Source organism: Podarcis filfolensis (genome assembly GCF_964270895.1).
Source record: "Podarcis filfolensis genome assembly, chromosome: 13".
Classification (NCBI taxonomy): Eukaryota; Metazoa; Chordata; class Lepidosauria; order Squamata; family Lacertidae; genus Podarcis; species Podarcis filfolensis.
In genome coordinates, this window is record NC_139615.1 from 47,913,441 (window position 1) to 47,932,669 (window position 19,229).

The 19,229-nt window shown below is 41.5% G+C and overlaps 1 protein-coding gene across 8 annotated transcripts in view; it reads right to left on the reverse strand.

Annotated features, from left to right (window-relative positions):
* Positions 1–1,089: 1,089 nt before the first annotated feature.
* Positions 1,090–19,229, reverse strand: part of EPHA5 (EPH receptor A5) — a 245,320-nt gene continuing 227,180 nt past the window's right edge. For 7 of the 8 annotated variants that reach the window (XM_083582599.1, XM_083582598.1, XM_083582595.1 and 4 more), the window contains 3 exons: positions 16,609–16,802; positions 15,547–15,702; positions 1,090–2,607 (listed from right to left, as the gene is read on the reverse strand). In XM_083582599.1, the coding sequence (XP_083438725.1) occupies positions 2,502–2,607; positions 15,547–15,702; positions 16,609–16,802 (456 nt within the window). In that variant the 3' untranslated portion in view covers positions 1,090–2,501. Of the gene's footprint in view, positions 2,608–7,742; positions 9,181–15,546; positions 15,703–16,608; positions 16,803–19,229 lie in introns of those variants that run through there. The other variant, XM_083582596.1, reaches the window with a different exon arrangement.

Consider the following 19,229-nt stretch of genomic DNA (forward strand, 5'->3'; position numbering starts at 1 on the left):
AATTGTAGCTTTCTGAGGGGAATAGGTGCTCTCCTACCAGCTCTCAGCAACTTTAACGAACTACAGTTCCCAGAAGTCTCTGGGGGGAGCCATGACTGTTTAAAGTGGTATGATAGTGCTTTAAAAATATAGTGTGGATGATGCCACTTAGAATGTATTTTTCTGCTGCACAAGAAGATGGACAGGCTACTCCTGTGGTTTCTGTACCTTCCTCCACCTCCCTCTTTTAACTTGCAGGTCGTTTATTTTATTAATGTTTTTAATCATTTAGCGGAGCACTCAGTAATGGCAACCCCCCAACTGAAGGCAGAACTTGTGCAGTCACTGTTGCCATTTCATAATGCTACTTGGAGACCACCTCTCTCTTTCTTTGTGCCTTTAAAAAAAAAAGAATTTCAGTCCAGCTTTCACCAACTTGCAGCTAGCACAGTCCAAAACCATCAGGGGGGCAACAGGTTGGCAAATACCATTTCCACTGTATGAAAGGGCATTTGATTGCATTTTATGATTTCATGCAAGCTTCCCCGAGTGCTTTTCTTGAGCCAGAGGGGACCCAAGCTTAATAAATAAACAAGCAAATCAATAAATACAAATGGAGACACTAATATTGCTACTATTGCCAGCCTGGGGTTTGCCACTACCATTTTTGAATACAGGCCAAAGACCTTAAAGAACAAAGGCCAGCCAAATCCCTTCTCCAGTTTCACTGCAGAGGAGATTCTGGTAGGAAAAGGGGCTGGATGAGACAATCTTCATGACAGCTTCTCCCTCTCAGCCTTTTGTATCCTAAAAGAGGCCTGGCTTTTTGGCAGAATATATTCCCAAAGGTGCAAAGAATTCTTCCATGTACAACCCCATTTTTGTATGTTGCTGAATCAGTTGCCTTAGCTCGCAGGAGAAAAACAAAACTATTTTCCTTATCCTAAATAATCAGCAGCAGGTTAGAAGATATACTAGATTTAAGTACGGGAAGGTGAAATACACCCAATATGTATTATTTACTCTGGAAGCAGTTTGCTGACCTTTACCAACAATAATACTTTTTTTCTTCACCGCTGCACTGCGACGCTTGAGCCCATCCCAAGTCAGTTGCAAGAGGCAACAAGGAATCCAGAAGGAAGACCGGCCAATTCTTGGCAGCTGATTATGGCCATAACGAAGTCATTACATTTTCCAGAGCCACATGAGACAGAGTGAATTCCTAGATCTAGGCAAACCAATTTTTCCAGATTGTACTACTGGAGGAAAGGGTCTTGGCCTGACCGGTATTCACTTAAAATCAATTTTAAAAAAGCAATATAACAACAGTATAATCATTTAAATACTCCCTACCACAGTGGACAGAATTTTTCCAGTATTACTGAAGCTATATGTGCCCTGTGCTTAAAATATTCTGTGCCCAGTATTTATAATTCAGCAGCCTCTATAAATGCTGTGCACTGGCAGAATGCGCACAGTGGATTCTGCTTCAGGAAACTGCAAGAAGCTAGGAAGAGACCTGAACCCCACCTCCCTTCCTGAAATTGTGTGTAGCTACACTTCCCAGCTTCTGAGATTTCTCAATGAATTGTCTACATGCTTCCAAGGATATATCTACAGCACAAGTGCCAGAAACCTGCTCCCCCAACACAGCAAATGCAAGCAGATTCTTCAGGAAGCCGAAAGCTCGACCCAATTCCAATTTCTGTGCTATGGTGAAATCTTACCTGCATCATAACCAAACAGCAGTAAAAACAAAAGCAAATAGATAGCATGAAAAAGATGAAGTCCCATATCTGGGGTGTGCAGTAAACTGGACAATATTACCTATATACATCGGAGTGATTGTGGGTCAAATCCCAGCTACAAAAAGGAAATCCGTTAAGAAAAGGAGGAAGAAAAACACACCCTGTATTGCATTGAACATTGAAAATGTTTGTACAATGATTTTACAGCTTCATTGCTGTGCAACAGTATCATCCTTTAAAATGTACAAAACCAGAAATCTCTGCCAAGAAATAGTCTAATATTGCTCTTCAATATTCTTCCGCCGATGCTTAAGACTTGAAGCAAACTTCGGTGAACTGCAGCTTTCAGGAGCCCGCAAATGGCTGTAAAATGTTTCAATTCAAGTAAGTCCTTGGAAGAATTAACATGGGCTGCCTTTTGCAGTTTTTTAAAGGTGCAATGTATACGTACTCAGATATATTCTCCATGTACAGACAAGGTGTGCTGGAAAGGTTTTTGTTGTTGTCAAAGCAGAAGAAAATGGTTCACTTTGTATATAACATATACAGTACCCATTTCCACTTTTTTCGCACATCGTATTAACTTCATAAAGAAAGTTAGGTTCTAACACTGATTATAAATTATGTGGTTGAGGCCTGTGTCTTCCTGTTGCATTAAAGGAAGCACTGGCTTTCATTTTGTTGTTGTCAAAATAAATGTCAGGTCTATGTTTACAAAGTGCAAGGTTGATCACTTGAAGAAGTGTCATACTAAAAAATAATAATTTTAGAAAGTTACAATGGCACCATCCCATTTACCAGCTGGACCTTCATTTCTTGAAGGCTGTTCATTATCTTCTTCTGGTGCCCAGCAAGTGTGACTCCAAGACTCCTCAAATCCCTGCATGAAGAAAGCAGACATTGATTCCAAAGGGTAGATTCAGCAGGAAGGTGGCGGCTCTTGACAATTAGTAAAGGGTAAAGGGACCCCTGACCATTAGGTCCAGTCGTGGCCGACTCTGGGGTTGTGGCGCTCATCTTGCTTTATTGGCCGAGGGAGCATGTGGCCAGCATGACTAAGCCGCTTCTGGCGAACCAGAGCAGCGCACGGAAACGCCGTTTACCTTCCCACCGGAGTGGTACCTATTTATCTACTTGCACTTTGACGTGCTTTCAAACTGCTGGGTTGGCAGGAGCAGGGACCGAGCAACGGGAGCTCACCCCGTCATGGGGATTCAAACCGCTGACCTTCTGATTGGCAAGTCCTAGGCTCTGTGGTTTAACCCACAGCGCCACCCGTGTCCTGCTCTTGACAATTACCCATGTGTATATAGATATATATCTTCATTGTCTACATCCACTTGCTTTTAAGCCAGACCATTTAAAGTGTTTCACATTAAATGCAAGGATTATTTGGAGTGAAAATCCTCCTCTTCCCTTCCAACAGAAGAGTCCAGCGTAGCTGAAGACAAGGCTTCCTGCTCTTATTATAGGCTATATTACACCATTAATAGGATCAAATGGCAAAGTTTTCATATAGCCCATTGGGTGATGGTGCCTGGGGATAAAAGGAACAAGCTTTCTCCATTTATCATGTTGGAGAAGATCTGTTCTGAAATGCCTCCTTTACGGACTATCCTCTGTCCCCTGCTAGGTAGAGTTTTTGTGGGTATATATTCAAGCACAATGGCACAGTCCAGGGAAAGCTTTGCCACTCGATTCTGCTAATTGTATAAACTAGTCTTGTTTGTTTCTTTCAAGCGGTAGGAAGGGAGGCTGAATGGGTACTTGCCCATTTTGAGCATGGCTTTCTCGGCCTGCTCCCCTCATGAATGGGGAACAGAGCGACTGAGTTGTGTATGGAACTATGGCACAAGTAAGAGGAGCAATGTACATAGGGGGGTTACCCGGTTCATCTTTTCTTTTCCTGCTGTTGTGAAAGGCAAGGACTGGAGCATTGAATTCAGTAGGTGGTCTCTGTCTGCTCCATCCCAAGTCAACTGCTGCAGGAAGATGGCCACACACCTATGCCTCTGTGTCAGAAGGAGGGTGATGATGTACCCAGGCACCATTCCTAGCCAATCTTAAAGACTTGTGAATGGGGTTGCAGCATCTGATGGAACATGCCACTTTTGTTAGCTTTGGGGGAGTAAGACTGGAAGTGCATCCCACCATAAGGCATTTTAAAGTGTCCTCTTTTTTTCTTTTTCTTTTTCGGAAACACACACTTTCCCTCAAAGATCAATTCCCTTTTCCCAGCCACTTCATTATTTTGCTTTTCGGAGCCTGAACATAGGAAGCTACCACAGTTCAGGTCCGACAGCTTTATCTATCTTGCAAGGATTGGCTGTGACTTTCCACAGCCTCAGGTTCCTGAAACTGGCTTCACATTTTCCATGGTCAGGATATCCCAAGAACCTTCAAGGATGCAAATGTGTAACTGAATCGTTGACACAAAACTACACCAAGAGGACTATTTCAGGTCTTGCAAGAAGACTCATGCATCCTTTGAAATGCCAGAGAGGTAAACAATAGATAAAATCGTAATACAGTGGTATCTCGGGTTAAGTACTTAATTCGTTCCAGAGGTCCATACTTAACCTGAAACTGTTCTTAACCTGAAGCACCACTTTAGCTAATGGGGCCTCCTGCTGCCGCCATGCCGCCGGAGCCCGATTTCTGTTCTTATCCTGAAGCAAAGTTCTTAACCTGAGACACGATTTCTGGGTTAGCGGAGTCTGTAACCTGAAGCGTATGTAACCTGAAGCATATGTAACCCGAGGTACCACTGTATAATCAGGCTGCTTCTGAACTTTGTTTGCATTATAAGCATATGATGTGCTGAATACTTTTAACACTCTAACAAGGAATCTTATCTCAGGCAAAATACTCCATATCAAAATCTCATTGTCTGACTTCTAAGAACATGTCTGCTTGGGGAAAGCCCTTTGTTTGGATTTCGTAGAGTTTTTGGTTTTGCACAAGCCTCAGGTACACAGATTTCTATACAAGAAGGCGCAGTGAAGCATCAGGAAATAACACTGGCAGCTTCATGCCTGTGAATGCTGGGGTTTTATAGTAACATTAACTACTAACTTTTTATGACTCTGATGATTCTCATTCTGGTTTCTACTGAGTTCTGAAAATGGTTCAGCCAATAATACTTTAGCGAAGCTGTGTGCGTTACAGCTGAAAATTGGGCGATTGTTCTGGCAACTCTGCACCAGACTGGATTCCCCAATGCCCAAATTCTTAGAAAATGATAACCGTACATGGGCTAGGCAAGTGACTACGGCCACATTAAACTTTGCCCTCTCAACAGAAGGTAATTTAGAACCATCTGCTCTTAAGGACTTCTTTGGGGAGAGTCATCCCACGAGTGCTATATGGTACAGAAGGGTGGAAGTAGGCAAATGCTAAACTGGAAACTACGGTACCAAAAATTTGTAATTTTTAGGTTGCATTAAAAACCTACCTCGTGGCACTCCTGTTGCTATGATGAGATTGGAGCCTGGGGTTTCTTCAATATTGCCCCAGTTTCATATTTTCTTGCTTCAAGTACAAAGTTACATCATATACCAGATAAGAAGGTTGCCCAAAAATGTGTTTCCTGCTCCCTCTTTTTTCTTTTTCTTTTAGCAAACTTCTAATGGATCTGTATAAAATTGGGCTAAGAAACCTGAAGTTCTTCTAAGTATGAATTGTTTCCTCATGTTCTTAAAGTTATTACTCCTACAGCTTAAAAATAGAGGGGCTTCTTGTTAATTAAATGTTACCTTCAGACTATGCAATTCTCACCATATTACTACTCTGTCAGAACAGATTATTGTCTTCAAGTCTTCTTCTTTTTAATTATCTGTTGGTGCAATGATGAAAGCACTTATTGCTTTGAGGTTTCAAAAAATACCCACAACATGTTTAGAGAAGATATACACTTGGATATGTGTATTTCTGTATTTGGGGCGCCAAAGAGGAAGAAGATATTGTCCAAATATCCAATTTCTTTAGAGCTGGTTAAAAATATATACTACTGAAACCGGTTGTTTGTTTGTTTTTTTGGTACAGTAGGGAGAAAAAAAAATCTGTTACTTATTGGTTGCTACAGAGAAATATATCACATATTAAGTTTCTGTGTTTGCTCTAGTGGCACAATGGGTTGGATAAAACATGGTCATGCAACATGGAGTCCAATGTGCTGAAGAAGTCCCATAATAAGGTGAGGGGAAAGGAAGGCAGCCAAATGTTCCAGGACAACATTAGACCTACCCTTTGTGTTATGTTCCACCCCACTGTGTGGTACAAAGTGAGCAAGCAGTGATCCACCCATGTGCCTTTAAAAACTAAAAAACCCCCACAAAGTATAACGAAATAATCCAAAGACTTGAATTAGAAAAAGTAGGAGCTAGTGTACTTTCTGCTGCCTTCTTGGATAAAAGGAATGTTAAAGTATCCTGCAACTAGATTGGACCAGACTCAAGCATTTATTGTAATATATACAGCTAGGCCTTATTTATTTAGCCATTAAGGGTTGCATGCAAAAGCTGAGAGAGATAAAACCCTGTGTTCTTGCTTTAAAGCAGCATTGGGGAGGAACAATTTGAAGTAGAAAACAGAACTCGTAAGTTATCTCAATGATGCTTATCATATTGTAGGTGTGGGGATAAGTGGTGGTCGAGTAGCTTGCTTAAGGCCATCCAGCGAATACATAGCAGAAATAAAATTTGAACCTATCCATCTCTAGGAAACCAACAAAATTCCATAGAAATCCATAGGATGCACTCACAGGTGTGCATAGAAAAGCACAAAAATCGTACCTCAGCTGATTTTGTAGTATGACCTTCCCACTCACCCTTCATCAAAGCTAAACTTTACAAGCTAAGGCAAGCTACTGGTTTCAAGACCTGAGAGGAGCAGCCTTCCATCCCCAGGAAAGGCCTAGCTGCACGTGCATTTAGCAGATATGGAGCCATGTTCCGCTGGCTGTTTCCCCAGCAATTCAACTTGTCTGGTTTCCATAACTGATAACAGCACAAACAACGTAACAGGCTGTATGTAACTATATAAATTCTTTTTAAATGTGATTCAACATATCATATCAAATATATGATTCTATAGACCAACTTATCATATAAACGAAACATATAAGTCCAGCAAATAGATCAGGAAATACAATCTATTCAGTTCTTATATTGGCAATGTCCACGGTGTGGAATTCTTATATCAATCTTGTAGTGTTCCATGTTCCATTCTCTGATATACAAGAATATAGTATGTAAATTTATTGTTTAGTATGCATGTTATGTTACTTGGTTTTGTATAAAATTACATCATATTATGTTCGTTTATATACTCCAGAGTATGCACGGCTGACGAAGCACGACTGGGCGAAACAAGGAATTATCCTGGGATCCTTGTCTTATTTTCTCCATGTGCCATTATTCCAAGTTTTTCATCTGATACCTGCATACAAGGAACGGTAGAATTCTTAAAAGTGTCTTCACATGGAACACTACAAGATTGATATAAGAATTCCACACCGTGGACATTGCCAATATAAGAACTGAATAGATTGTATTTCCTGATCTATCTGCTGGACTTACATGTTTTGTTTATATGATAAGTTGGTTTATAGAACCATATATTTTGATATGATATGTTGAATCGCATTTAAAAATAATTTATATAGTTACATACAGCCTGTTACGTTGTTTGTGTTGTTATCAGTTTTGTATTTACGTGACAAAGGGTTTGGTAGTGCTTTGAGTGTGGTTTCCATAACTAGCAATTGACATGACGCGCAAGTTAGAAAAGTGGAATATGGTGAGCCCTAACCCTGGAAGGGTAACTCCCTCAAGGTTGCCCACAGAGTGAGGAATAGTTTTGAGGCTCACCCATCCTTAATAATTCTTTGCATAACATTTTCATCCGCTCTTGTTATTTATCCCCTTCCGGGCAGCAGCATGGCATCATAATTCTTGATAATAATTACCATGTTACAGAATGAAGAGCGAGGAATAAAAAGCAAGAGCCGGTGAATTCTTGATGTAGATCTCTCTTTTTTTCCCCATTGAGTGAGGGATTTTATTTTATTTTATAAATAAACATTTATTTTAAAAGAAAGAAAAACAATTACAATGTAACACAACAGACACACATATTGTTACAGATATTCAGAGCTGTCCACCGGATGACAAGCAACAAGGTGTCCTGAGATTCAGTGAGTACGTTATCTTTCAAAAGGGAGATGTGAAGAAGTCCACCTTTTTGTTGTTAGCCATTTAAGTCCAGTCAGGTATACGACTAAAAGTGGCCAGTCTCATGATCTAGCTATTCTTGAGGGTTGTTCTGGCCATGTTATTCTTGCTGAGTTCCAGAGATACTCAAAGCCACCAGAGATTGTCCACATGTTTAGAAAGCAGTTGTTCTCTCTGCTGTGGTAACAGTCTGGTAATCCAGGTGGAAAACAGGACATATCCATCTCCTCCGCTAGGATTAGAACTACATGGCAAAATGCTGGAACATATTGAAGATCAGGCCTTTGCGGATGAGGCCTGAACAGAGCACAGGACTTGGGGCAATAGCCACAGGAGCCCATTGTGATTATTTCAATTTGCCCATTGTGATTATTTCAATTTGCTACTGTTTGAAAGGCAGTATTTGTTGAGAGCATGCATTTGACAGGGCCTTGCTGGCAGGTGGGATTCTGACTGGACTACTGCAAGGAAGCTACCAAGATTTTCAAATTGTTTCAGGTGACTCAGGTTTTGAGCTGACAGCTAAGACATCTCCAGAAGGCTCAGTTTCCTTAATGGCACAAACCAAGGCCCCCTGAAGGCATCTTAAGTTGGACACTCACCCTGAGAGGCACCCCAAACCACCAGACACTTCAAAATCTTGGTGTGGATGACATAATATTATACTGGCTCACTCACTTTTCTAGCGCATGAAAGACACATAGATTTGCCTTTCGCAGAGGCTGATTTCGTTATTTGTAGGACCAGTCTCCTCTTCTAGGTTATTTTCCAACCTGTTTCTTAAGCAGGCTGAAATGTCATGATATGAGATTAGGGAATCAGGAGTACTGGCACATTAGTTTTAAACAAGGGTTTAACAGGGGAGTTTGAAAATTCAGTTCAATTCTGGTTCTCATCTTGATCCCCCCAAGTCCCAGCTCTGGAACAGAACAAACAGTTGTCCCCACCGAACAACACATTCAAACCCAACATGTTTTCCATAGTTTTGTTTTTCCTCTTCCAAACAAGCTGTTAACCATAGTCTGTGGTTTTCCGGAAAATTCTGAAGGTCCTTCATGGTTTTAGAGGCATATGAACAGATGAGGGGGCTCTCCTTTTCCCAACAACTGTGTTCTCAGGCCAAGTGATATGATTTGTGAGGGCTTCAAAGGAATGAAGGTGATTTATACCAGTGGAGTTTCTGGCCCAGTGTTCTTAACTGTGTGGCCTTTTTCCTAGAGCTGCCATCAAACAAAATTCAAAGTGAATTTGGGAGGGCTTTCTCAGTATATGAAGAATCTGAGGAATTCTAAGGGAGGCTAAGGGTTTCAATAAAGTGGTGACTCTTTTCATGTAGTACCCCACAACCCCAACTCTTTCCACTTTGAAATTCCAACTTCTTCTGGCATAGGTCAGCTATGTCGAATGAAGCAATAGCTAATTTACTTTGATTCCCTCCCCCCTAGGTGTGAAAATATGTGCTTTAGGGCATTATAGGCATGCCCTAAAAATCACATACTGTCCAGGGATTTCATTTCTCAGCCACCTGCAATTTTTGTCAAAAGCAGATCATCTGGTCAAATGCGGTAATAGCAAAACACATACACACTGTCTAGCAATTCTACCTTTCACATGAAAAGATCTACAACTGCGTGCACTCAGACCCAGTTTATAAATTATATACAAACTGGGACAAATAAAGATGCATGAGTGATCTGTGGCTCTTGCTTCTGCTTTTATGTTTGAATTGGGCCTTGCGGATCTTGCCAATAATAAAACCCAAATGGTGCTTTTAAAACTCAGGCGCAAAATTTATAGTTGGGTGTTCCCCGATGAACTGAGTGAGCCAAATGGGAAAGTATTGGTGTAGACATGGTTGTCTTAAGTTAAATAGCTAACTGAAGTCAAGTATAAATTTAGGCTTTTATGTTCACGTGTTTTGGTAGTGATGTGCTTCTATTCTTTCTTTTTTTTAAAAAAAGGAAAAAATATGATGACTGATTTTGTGGAGGCTGTAGTTTAATTTTGGTGTTTTTATATATGTAAAATAATTATTAATATAATAGGATTAATTATTTTGTACGGATAAAAGTACCAAAATAAAATGACAATCTGGACAAAATCAGTCAGCATTAAGGAAAAAGAACAGAAGCACATCAGTGGCAAGATGTACAAACAACTCTCAAAAGAATTGGGCTCAAATGGTGAAATAAATATTCCAACACATGAACTGTGCATTTACATAGCTGGGCTTCCCTGTGATAAAAATGAAAATTCACCTAAAGTTTCCTGTGAGACTAATGCACATGAAACACATTCACCATTTATGAATGTTGTCACGTGTGAATCTTACCATTTAAATCCAAAGGCTATTTATTCCTGAGCACAAAAATGTATAATGTAAACTGGTTCTAAGATCCTGTACTCCAGAGGTCATCTAAGGTAGATAGATCAGACCAAGACTGAGTCCCGCATCATATATTGAAGGCAACAAATGTGTCAGAAGGAGAACTAAGAGCCACACGTCTTTTTATCTCCATACATGTGTGGTTTGGCTCTCAAGGTTCTCTGGATTTCCTCGTGCTGACAAGAATAAATGCCAGAGAAGCAGCTAAATTTGCCTAGTTCAAAATTTCCCCTGAAATGAACATGGCCCAATTCAGTATAGGAACTTGGCTGATGGTTGAGGAGCTGTCAGAAGGTCAGTGTCACATCTACCAGGAAGTTCTGTTGGACAAGTCCAGCTAGGACTTAACACAAGAGTACAATTACACTCTCTTAATCTTCTGAGAGAAAGGCTATGTCTGACACTGGTTGAAGCCTGGTTTAAACATGGAGGAGAATGTGATGGTAGAGTACAGAACCAGTTTAGACCGCAGGAATGTGTGTGTGTGTGACTTTCATGAACTTATTACAAGTACAGAACTAGACTGGTAGGAAGGTGGCTGGGAAAGCTTTCCACCACAATGTGCTAATTTTCTATTTGCAGAGAGATTTGGTGAAACATATATATTTTTTAAGTATTATCCTCTTCCAGCAGTCTGAAGTGACACCAACCCCAGGATTCTACCTCCTTCTGCCGCCCATGTGAGAACCAGAACTTCCAAGGAATTTAGCCTGGTTCCATGACCTCTGTTCTTACAGCTTAATAGGCAGGCTGCTGTTCCAAAGCTCCTTGTTTCAGATGGAAAAGGAAAATTTGGATTCTTTATAGCCTGTCCATGAACAGTGTTTACATTACTTCACCCGGTGCTATACCAGCTGCACTGGCTCCTGGTGGAGTACAGGATCAGGTTTAAGGTGCTGGTTTTAACCTTTAAAGCCCTATATGGCCTAGGACCCTCGTACCTACGGGACCGCCTCTCCTGGTATGTCCCAAGGAGGACCTTATGGTCTTCAAACAAAAACATCTTGGAGGTCCTGGGCCACAGGGAGGTTAGGCTGGCCTCAACCAGAGCCAGGGCTTTTTCGGCTGTGGCCCCGATCTGGTGGAACACTCTCTCACAAGAAACTAGGGCCCTGCAGGACTTGATATCTTTCCGCAGGGCCTGCAAGACAGAGTTGTCCCACCAGGCCTTTGGCTGAGGCACAGTCTGACCCCCTCCTTTTGTAATCCTCATAGAACTCTAGCCCAATGGTTGCCATTAATTTGACTCTGAATTGATTTTAGAATGAATTGATTTTAGAATGTATTTCAATTAACTGGTTGTGATTTTATGTAAACTGTGTTATTTTTACTGTTGTTAGCTGCTCTGAGCCCAGCTTCAGCTAGGGAGGGTGGGATATAAATAAATTATTATTATTATTTATTATTATTATTATGGGCTGAGTAGACAAGAAGAAGGTAGAAAAGCGGAGGGGGGTTGTTGAGGGAGAGAGAGGATGAGAGAAAAACTGGTGTGGCACTAGAGTACCTGAGGTTCAGAACTCATAATAAATCCACCACAAATGCTGGTGGCACAAGTGTAATGGAGAGGGGAGGAATACTGGCATCTTCATCCTGCAACTATTTAGATCTAGTTCAGATGGTATCTTTGGCAGCATGGTTGCTGCTAGGAATTATAGGAATTAGCTGTACACAGGTGTGTTTAGCCACTTCCACGAGGTGGTGTTCATGGTCTTTCGGCCAGTTTTAATCAGGCCAGTTGATTAAAGGTGAACCACAATAACAATGCAATTCTCCCCTTAGGGCTGATCTATACTACAAACATCACATTGGTGTTTCTTCCCAAGGGAATTGTAGTTTTTTGTTTTTGTTTTTTTAAAAACAACACCCTGCCAAAGATCCCATGTCCCCTTAAAGAGAACTTCAGTCCCCTAGGGAGAGAGGATGACTATAAAACTTGTTTATCGGTTGAATCCAGACTAAGCTAGTTGCAATAAATTCACTTTCAAATCAATGGGACCTAACTAATATCTCGACTAACTTGTCTGAGGCAGCACTGTTCAACTCACTTGCCTTGGATTCCACCCTGTGCCCCTGGTGTAAATGCACCTTTAGGCTCTGACAGTTTGGATCATTCAGTCCTTATTCTAGAGAATAAACTGCAGCATAATTATTGTTACAGTTTCTGAAAGCAGTTGGACTACATTCTGAGTTAGGGACTTAAGATCTGGGTTGGTGAGGGTTAAACTTCACTGAAAACACAGAGAATCCTGCTTCATTCTTGAAACAGACACATTCCAAGATGAATTAAGCTTTGGCAAATGTAGATTGACTTAAAAAATAGCTCTTGATAGATATGAATGGGCTGTAGCTGATAACATTGTGTTTTGTGTTTGTTTGCACACAATGAAAAGTTAAGATTTTGAAAGCAACCTCTGGGAGGTGGCTTATGATTCTATAGGCTGCATTTCAGGATTTCGGTATCTTGTGTCACTTTTGTGTCACCCGAGGGGAAATATAGCATCAAAGTGTCAGAACTGTAATAAACGCTAAAGTCAAATACAAGCACAATTACATGTACATGTTATTTAAGAGAAATGCAAAAAGCATTTGCTAGACCATTTAAAAGTGCTTGATATTCCATAGGATTAGATCCAACCGAGCAAAGTAGTACATTCATAAATACAGCACACACCTGACCCAAATTACAAATTGCCTGCCCTGAATGGCAGAGATTTTCCAGATACTTGCGTGGAGTCGTCCACCCATGACACAAAAGAGACAGTATCAGGTTACTCCAAATGAACAAGTATGATGTAAGAATTTAGAACACACAACATCGTTTGCATTTTCCCTTTAATCCTTTAAGGTCAAACTACAGAAGGGAGATCTAAACTTTTCTTTCTTTCTTGAATTTCTGCCACAGGAATTGGAAGTCAACCATAAATTCCCAGCCATGCCATATGATATGAGAGCTGACCATACCGGCCATTGGAACTGCAGCCTAAGGAGGATCTGAGAGTTCCCGGTAAATTAAATGTAATTGAGAAACAGAAATACTGAGCAAAATAAATCCACTTTCATACACAACTTTAAGTGTCCGTGTCTAATGTTCACTCAAGGCCCCTTTGCATTTTGTCACAATTCAAAATAGAGAAGTCAGGCCCCAATGTTTGTTAAGCAATAGTACGGTTCACATGTCACACTAAGCCTAAAAAATGGCTTAGCCAAAACACAAGGGTTCCTGAAGAAGAGATTGCATCCACTTTGATCTTGCCTGGTTATTTCGCTGCTATGCTGAGCTAAACCAAGGGTCAGCCTGGTGTGTGAACTAAACTCAGTCTTTTGTCTTAGCTCTCCTGGACAAACCATGAGCCCTAAACCGTAGGACAAACCTGAGTTACAGCTTGTGGTTAATTTCAAGAAAATTAAACCAACAGGCAAGGCTTGGGTGACATGTCAAGCCAGGCCAAGTCTAGTCTGCTGCAGCAAAACAACTGGGAGGACCAAAGCAGTAACTGTCCTCTCCTGAAGTTTGTGCACTCACATGTTTATGTTATACCATGGTTTGGCTTAGTATGATGTGCAAACCTGGTATCTGCTCATGAGTTGTGAACAGAAAACCATCCCAATTATTTAGAATCAGAGTCTTGTGAGCTCTGCTGAAGAGAGGAATTGATTCATTCTGCCGGAGTGGAACCTTGAATCTCAGATGGCTTCCATATTTCTCTCTACAGTCATGCCCCAACTTCCCCCATCTGATACAGATGCAAGGAAACTGAAGTGTTCTAGCACAGCCAGGGAACTGTGATAGACTCCCTATCTGATATGAAGGAAGGAAGGAAGGAAGGAAGGAAGGAAGGAAGGAAGGAAGGAAGGAAGGTGGTCTTTGTACTTTAACCTTCCCTCTGTTACTGTGGAGAAGTGTTCTGGTGGAAGGCAATCTGAAAAATAATTCACATCTCTGTCTGTATCTAAGACTATCGTGGGTATCTACTAGCAGGGATTGTGTTTGCTTTAAGGAGAGTGGATTTTTTAAATTTATTTTTTTAAAAAAGAGAGGGATTTGTGCAACATTAACATTTTTAAAAAGTAAACCCCAAATTGGTGAAATTTTTAAGGATTTTCTGAAAAATATGGAGCCTGGAGAAACTGTATGAAAGGGATGAGCTTGGAAAATTTCCTCAGGCCGCAGACAGGGAAAAATCAATTTATTATTTTTTCCTAAAAAGCAGATCAATAAGGTACGCTCCCCATGCATTTCAGACTCTTGAGATGTAGGTAAGGGTGGTTTAAAAACAAGTTTTAAAAATCACTCGTGGGATTACATCTCTGCTGGTGCACTCCTTAACACTTTCCTCTTGCATCTCAGAGGTGGACCTGACATCTACAGTAAGTCCCCTGGCTGTGCTAGACTCTCCAGCATCTGACAGTCTCAGATACAGGCATGGTATGTCCTTTTGCTTTCTGCTCTCCTCTAATGGGATTCCTTCTCTGCAGAAACTTCCCCTAAAGGCGTCACTTCTCTGCTTTTGTGGGGAAGAATTAAAAGAAGTTCTCCTCCTCTCACTTCCCCAAAGGCTTGCATGTGCCAAGATCTCCAAGGATACTAAGAACATCTTTCCTCCCTTGAAATGGAGACATCCCTATATTTCCGGACTGCAGGAGAACTTCTCAGAAAGAAAGGGGCTCTGGAGCTGCTCTGGAATGGTTTCCATCACCACAAGAAGCTGTGGCTCTGGGCCAGATTACATCGGGGGTGGATTCCCTCCCCCTCCCGCCATTGCACCCACAGGTATTCAAAGGTGTTTGTGGAATCAAGACTTCCTGGCTTGCAAAGAAGATTACGGTCATCAAAACTCCCATAGTTCCGTTAACTGTGGTGCACTCGGCAAGAGTGCCTTTGTCACATGAGAAACAAGCCAAGTCATGTGCCAAAATTGGGATGCTGTTGCTACGTCCAAACTCATGTGCTACTTTGTTAGAGCTGCTTTGCCAACAGCTGATGGTAACCGTAAGGCCAGCTATCTCATTGGTCTGTTATCATTTATATAGGATATGAATGCTGAAACTTCCTTGGAATCGAATGAGTGTTAAAAGAAAAACAAAGAAAAACCCTTAAATGCTTCCAGTCTTCACTTTCTATCTTTACTCTCTAACTGGCTTCAAACCAACAGGTTTCTCCCTTATTTCAATGAAAAGGATCAGGAAATCTACTCACTCCAAGGTCACCTGAGCCACAGCGTCCATTGAACTGTATCCATTTTCCATGAAAATCTCTGTATACCGTCCCATTTTGATGGCTTCCAGCCATTCCCCTACAGATCTGTAGACACCATTTCCCAGCGGGCTGTGTTCACCTAATAAATTTGAAACTCTAAAAAAGAAACCAAGATACAGATTAAGACAAACCTAAACAAAAACAAACCTCATTTGGGTGTTACACTTCCGGTCTTGTTTTGCATGGAGTTAACAGCAGCAATTACAGTGGTACCTCCATTTGCGTATCCTTCAGGATGCAAATGCGGCAAACCTGGAAGTATTTTTTTTGGGGGGGGGAGGTTGCCGCACGCACATGCGCAGAAGCGGTCCCTCCGGTTGCAGAAACCTCGGGATCTGACCAGAGCTCTGGAACGGATCCCGTCCACAACCGGAGGTACCACTGTAATAAGAAAGTGTGACCCTGCGGTGCCCAAAGTCAGCTTCTCCACATGTTAATGTCAGAAGAGCATTTCACTGTAGGGTTTACAGTTTACCCAACTATTCTGCAGGTTCACTTTTCAGCTTGGAAATAGTGGTTTCGGGAGGTTGAAACTCCCCACGCCCCACCCCCACAACTCTTAATACCCTTTTTATTGGTTCTTTGCCAATGGCAGTATGTCCTGTTTATGGGAAGATGTCCCTCACCATCCCCTTCAGAAGCCTCATTTACCAGGGTTCTGTGACTGCATCTTCCAGGTTCTGGCAAGATTTTGTGGGGCTCTCATGAGACTTTGCGGTGTTTTCCAAGACCTTGCCAGAACCTGGAAGCTGCTGCCGTCACTTCCCCTCATTTCTCTGGTGGCCACAAGGGGCACCCCTTGAATTCTGCTGCCTCATAGTTGGGCCAGCCCTGTTCTTTGCTTTTATTCGTATCCCCTTATTCCCCCTTGTTGATGCTTCTCCTCCGTTTCATCCCTCCTCAAGTAGTCCAATCCAATTAGGGATCACAACAGATGAGCTAATCCTAGAAAACCATGACAGAAGTATGACACAGCATGACTTTTGGGGTTGGTTTGTGTACCTGCTTGATGCATTCACCAATGTTTTCAAGCTGCTAGGGTTCCGGATGAGCTTGTCCAACATGCATACAATTTCATCAAACTTGGGCCTACTGTTCCTTTCCTTCTGCCAGCAATCCAGCATAAGTTGATAAAGAGCAGCTGGGCAGTCCATGGGACTTGGCAGGCGATACCCTTCTTCGACAGCTTTAATCACCTAAGGGAGGTCAAAGCAGATTCCAGAACATCCTTCCTCAATGCTCATTGTTTTAACCAGGATGGCAAACAAGGTCTTTGAAAGAAAAGCACCGAAACATTTTCTGATAATTTCACACATCTGAAAAGCTGTAAATTTGGAAAATAATTGTGGGAATTGGAGAAGGTTCTTTACCTCATACCAGCAATGGCAGACTGATCAACAGAAAAGCTTTCGGTACACTGTGAATATTGTAATGGAGTTAAGCATGATTTGACCTGTCCCCCTTTAAAACATTTTAAAAGGTTTTGGTTTAGAATTCTGTAAGAAGGGAGAAGACAAGTATGTTACTAGAAGGGTAGCCCCTTTTAAAAGTTAAGGCAATTTGGCAACCAGAATAAGAGCATGGATGATCTCAGAGTGAGTTTGGTGTGGATGCAAAATTGTATATGTCTTGTTTGTATTATGTTTCAGGCTATGTGTAACATTCCATATTATCTGAGATTTCTTACTCAAGTCATATTTTACAGTGGGTCTATGGACATATCAGTAAAATATGATCTATTAGTAACAAGATAATTTGGGTTATCGTCACATGTGCCATTCTGCGCTTCTTGGAGGAAGAATGGGATAAAAATGTGAAACATAAAGTAGCAAGAGTTTTGCATTTCCTTGACCTTAGATTGGGGCACCCTGAGAAGCTAGCAACAAGACCAGTAGGAATTAGTTTTGACCACAACAAGGACTACCAAATAGCAAACAATCTGCCTCTGATGACCACACAATGACAATGTCTCTGTGGCATAATCTCTCTGCGACAAAATATAGTCTGTAAAATCCAGATGGTCTTGCTGAGCACACCAGTGCCCTCTGACTACTTGCCAAGAAAGGATCATAATGGCTTTTGAGATGTATAAAACAAGTGCTGGGTTCTTGGTAAGTAGTTCTAGTCCTCAAACCCTTTTAGATGTTTTTTCACATTTAATCGCTGTGTACAGAAGCAGTCTTCTTCCCTACTGGAAGAAATATAAACAAATAGCGTTTATGGAATTCATTATGTCAAGATGTATCAGTAGCCCCTAGTTTAGGGTTCAACCACACATGGGGTGTTAGGGAATGGTAGTGCCTCTGATGTGGGACCCGTCGTGCTCCTTCTGGGGCACATTGTCCAGCTTTGGTTCCCACCCTGCACTCAGCTCTCACCTGCGGCTCCTAGAAGCTGTCAGCATGCGACAGCCGCCACAAAACCTTTTCTGAGCCTTTTAAGTAAAGCAGGCTGTAAATCACAGCACAATTCTTATCTCATTATACATGATAAAGCTTTTTTTTTTTTTGCCATCTCACCTCTTGCTTTTTCCTGTAAGACCAATTGCAGTCATTAACAGTCATCAACAGGTTTATCACACCTATCAGCCAATCACCCATTCCCACCCCCCTTCTGAGTAATACCCCTCCCCACCCTCTCACTATATATATAAGGGTCTGGTGAATTCTGTTTCAGTGTATCTGAAGAAGTGTGAAATGTACACAAAAGCTCATACCAATGGCAAACTTAGTTGGTCTCTAAGGTGCTACTGGAAGGATTTTTAAAAATTTTGTTTCAACTACAGCAGACCAACATGGCTACATACCTGTAACTAGAACTTTCTGACCCTAAGAGTTGTATGACAGTGGAGCAGACTCCATCGGGAGGTTGCGGACTCTCCTTCACTGGAGGTTATTAAGCAGAGCTTGGAATCAATCAAATCAAAGGCTTTTGTGGCTTTGCCCATTCTTATTTTTCTTTCCATGAATGACATTATATATTTGTATCTTTTCCTCCCAGGAGCTGAAGGTTGTGTTACCCTCCCCTCTTTTTATCTTTGCAACAGCCCTGTGAGGTGGGCCGGTGTAAATTCACATGCTGTATGTGTTTAAGAAGGAGTTGTTGCCAATAGATTGTGTGTACCAGTTCCAGGGAATCCTGTTGACAACCCTGACTACTGAACTTGGAACTGTGCATGGCAATTGTTAATGCGTATTAGAATTCCCTTCCCATTTGTTAGCATTTATTGAGTCTCTCTCTCTCTCTCTCTCTCTCTCTCTCTCTCTCTCTCTGTGTGTGTGTGTGTGTTTGTGGTACAATCCGCACTGCTTGCTATCTGCATTTAATCTCCTGTGCCCAGATTGGGAGTACAAAAGGGGGATTGAAGCATGTTAAAAAGGGAAAATGCACACTTCCCTAATACTCATTCATGGGCAAAGGCCTGCTCAAACACTACCAAACAGACCACACAGCCTCCTCTCTTTTCCCAAAGGAATCTCACTGGTTAGCAATATGCATGGACCTCAAGGATTAAGCTGTGCGAGCCTGTCAGTGTTTCTGAATTGAGTAATAAAAATGCATTTATCCCATGACAGCCCTTCATCCTTAAAAAATAATACTGATGGATGCTGAATTAAGGCCTA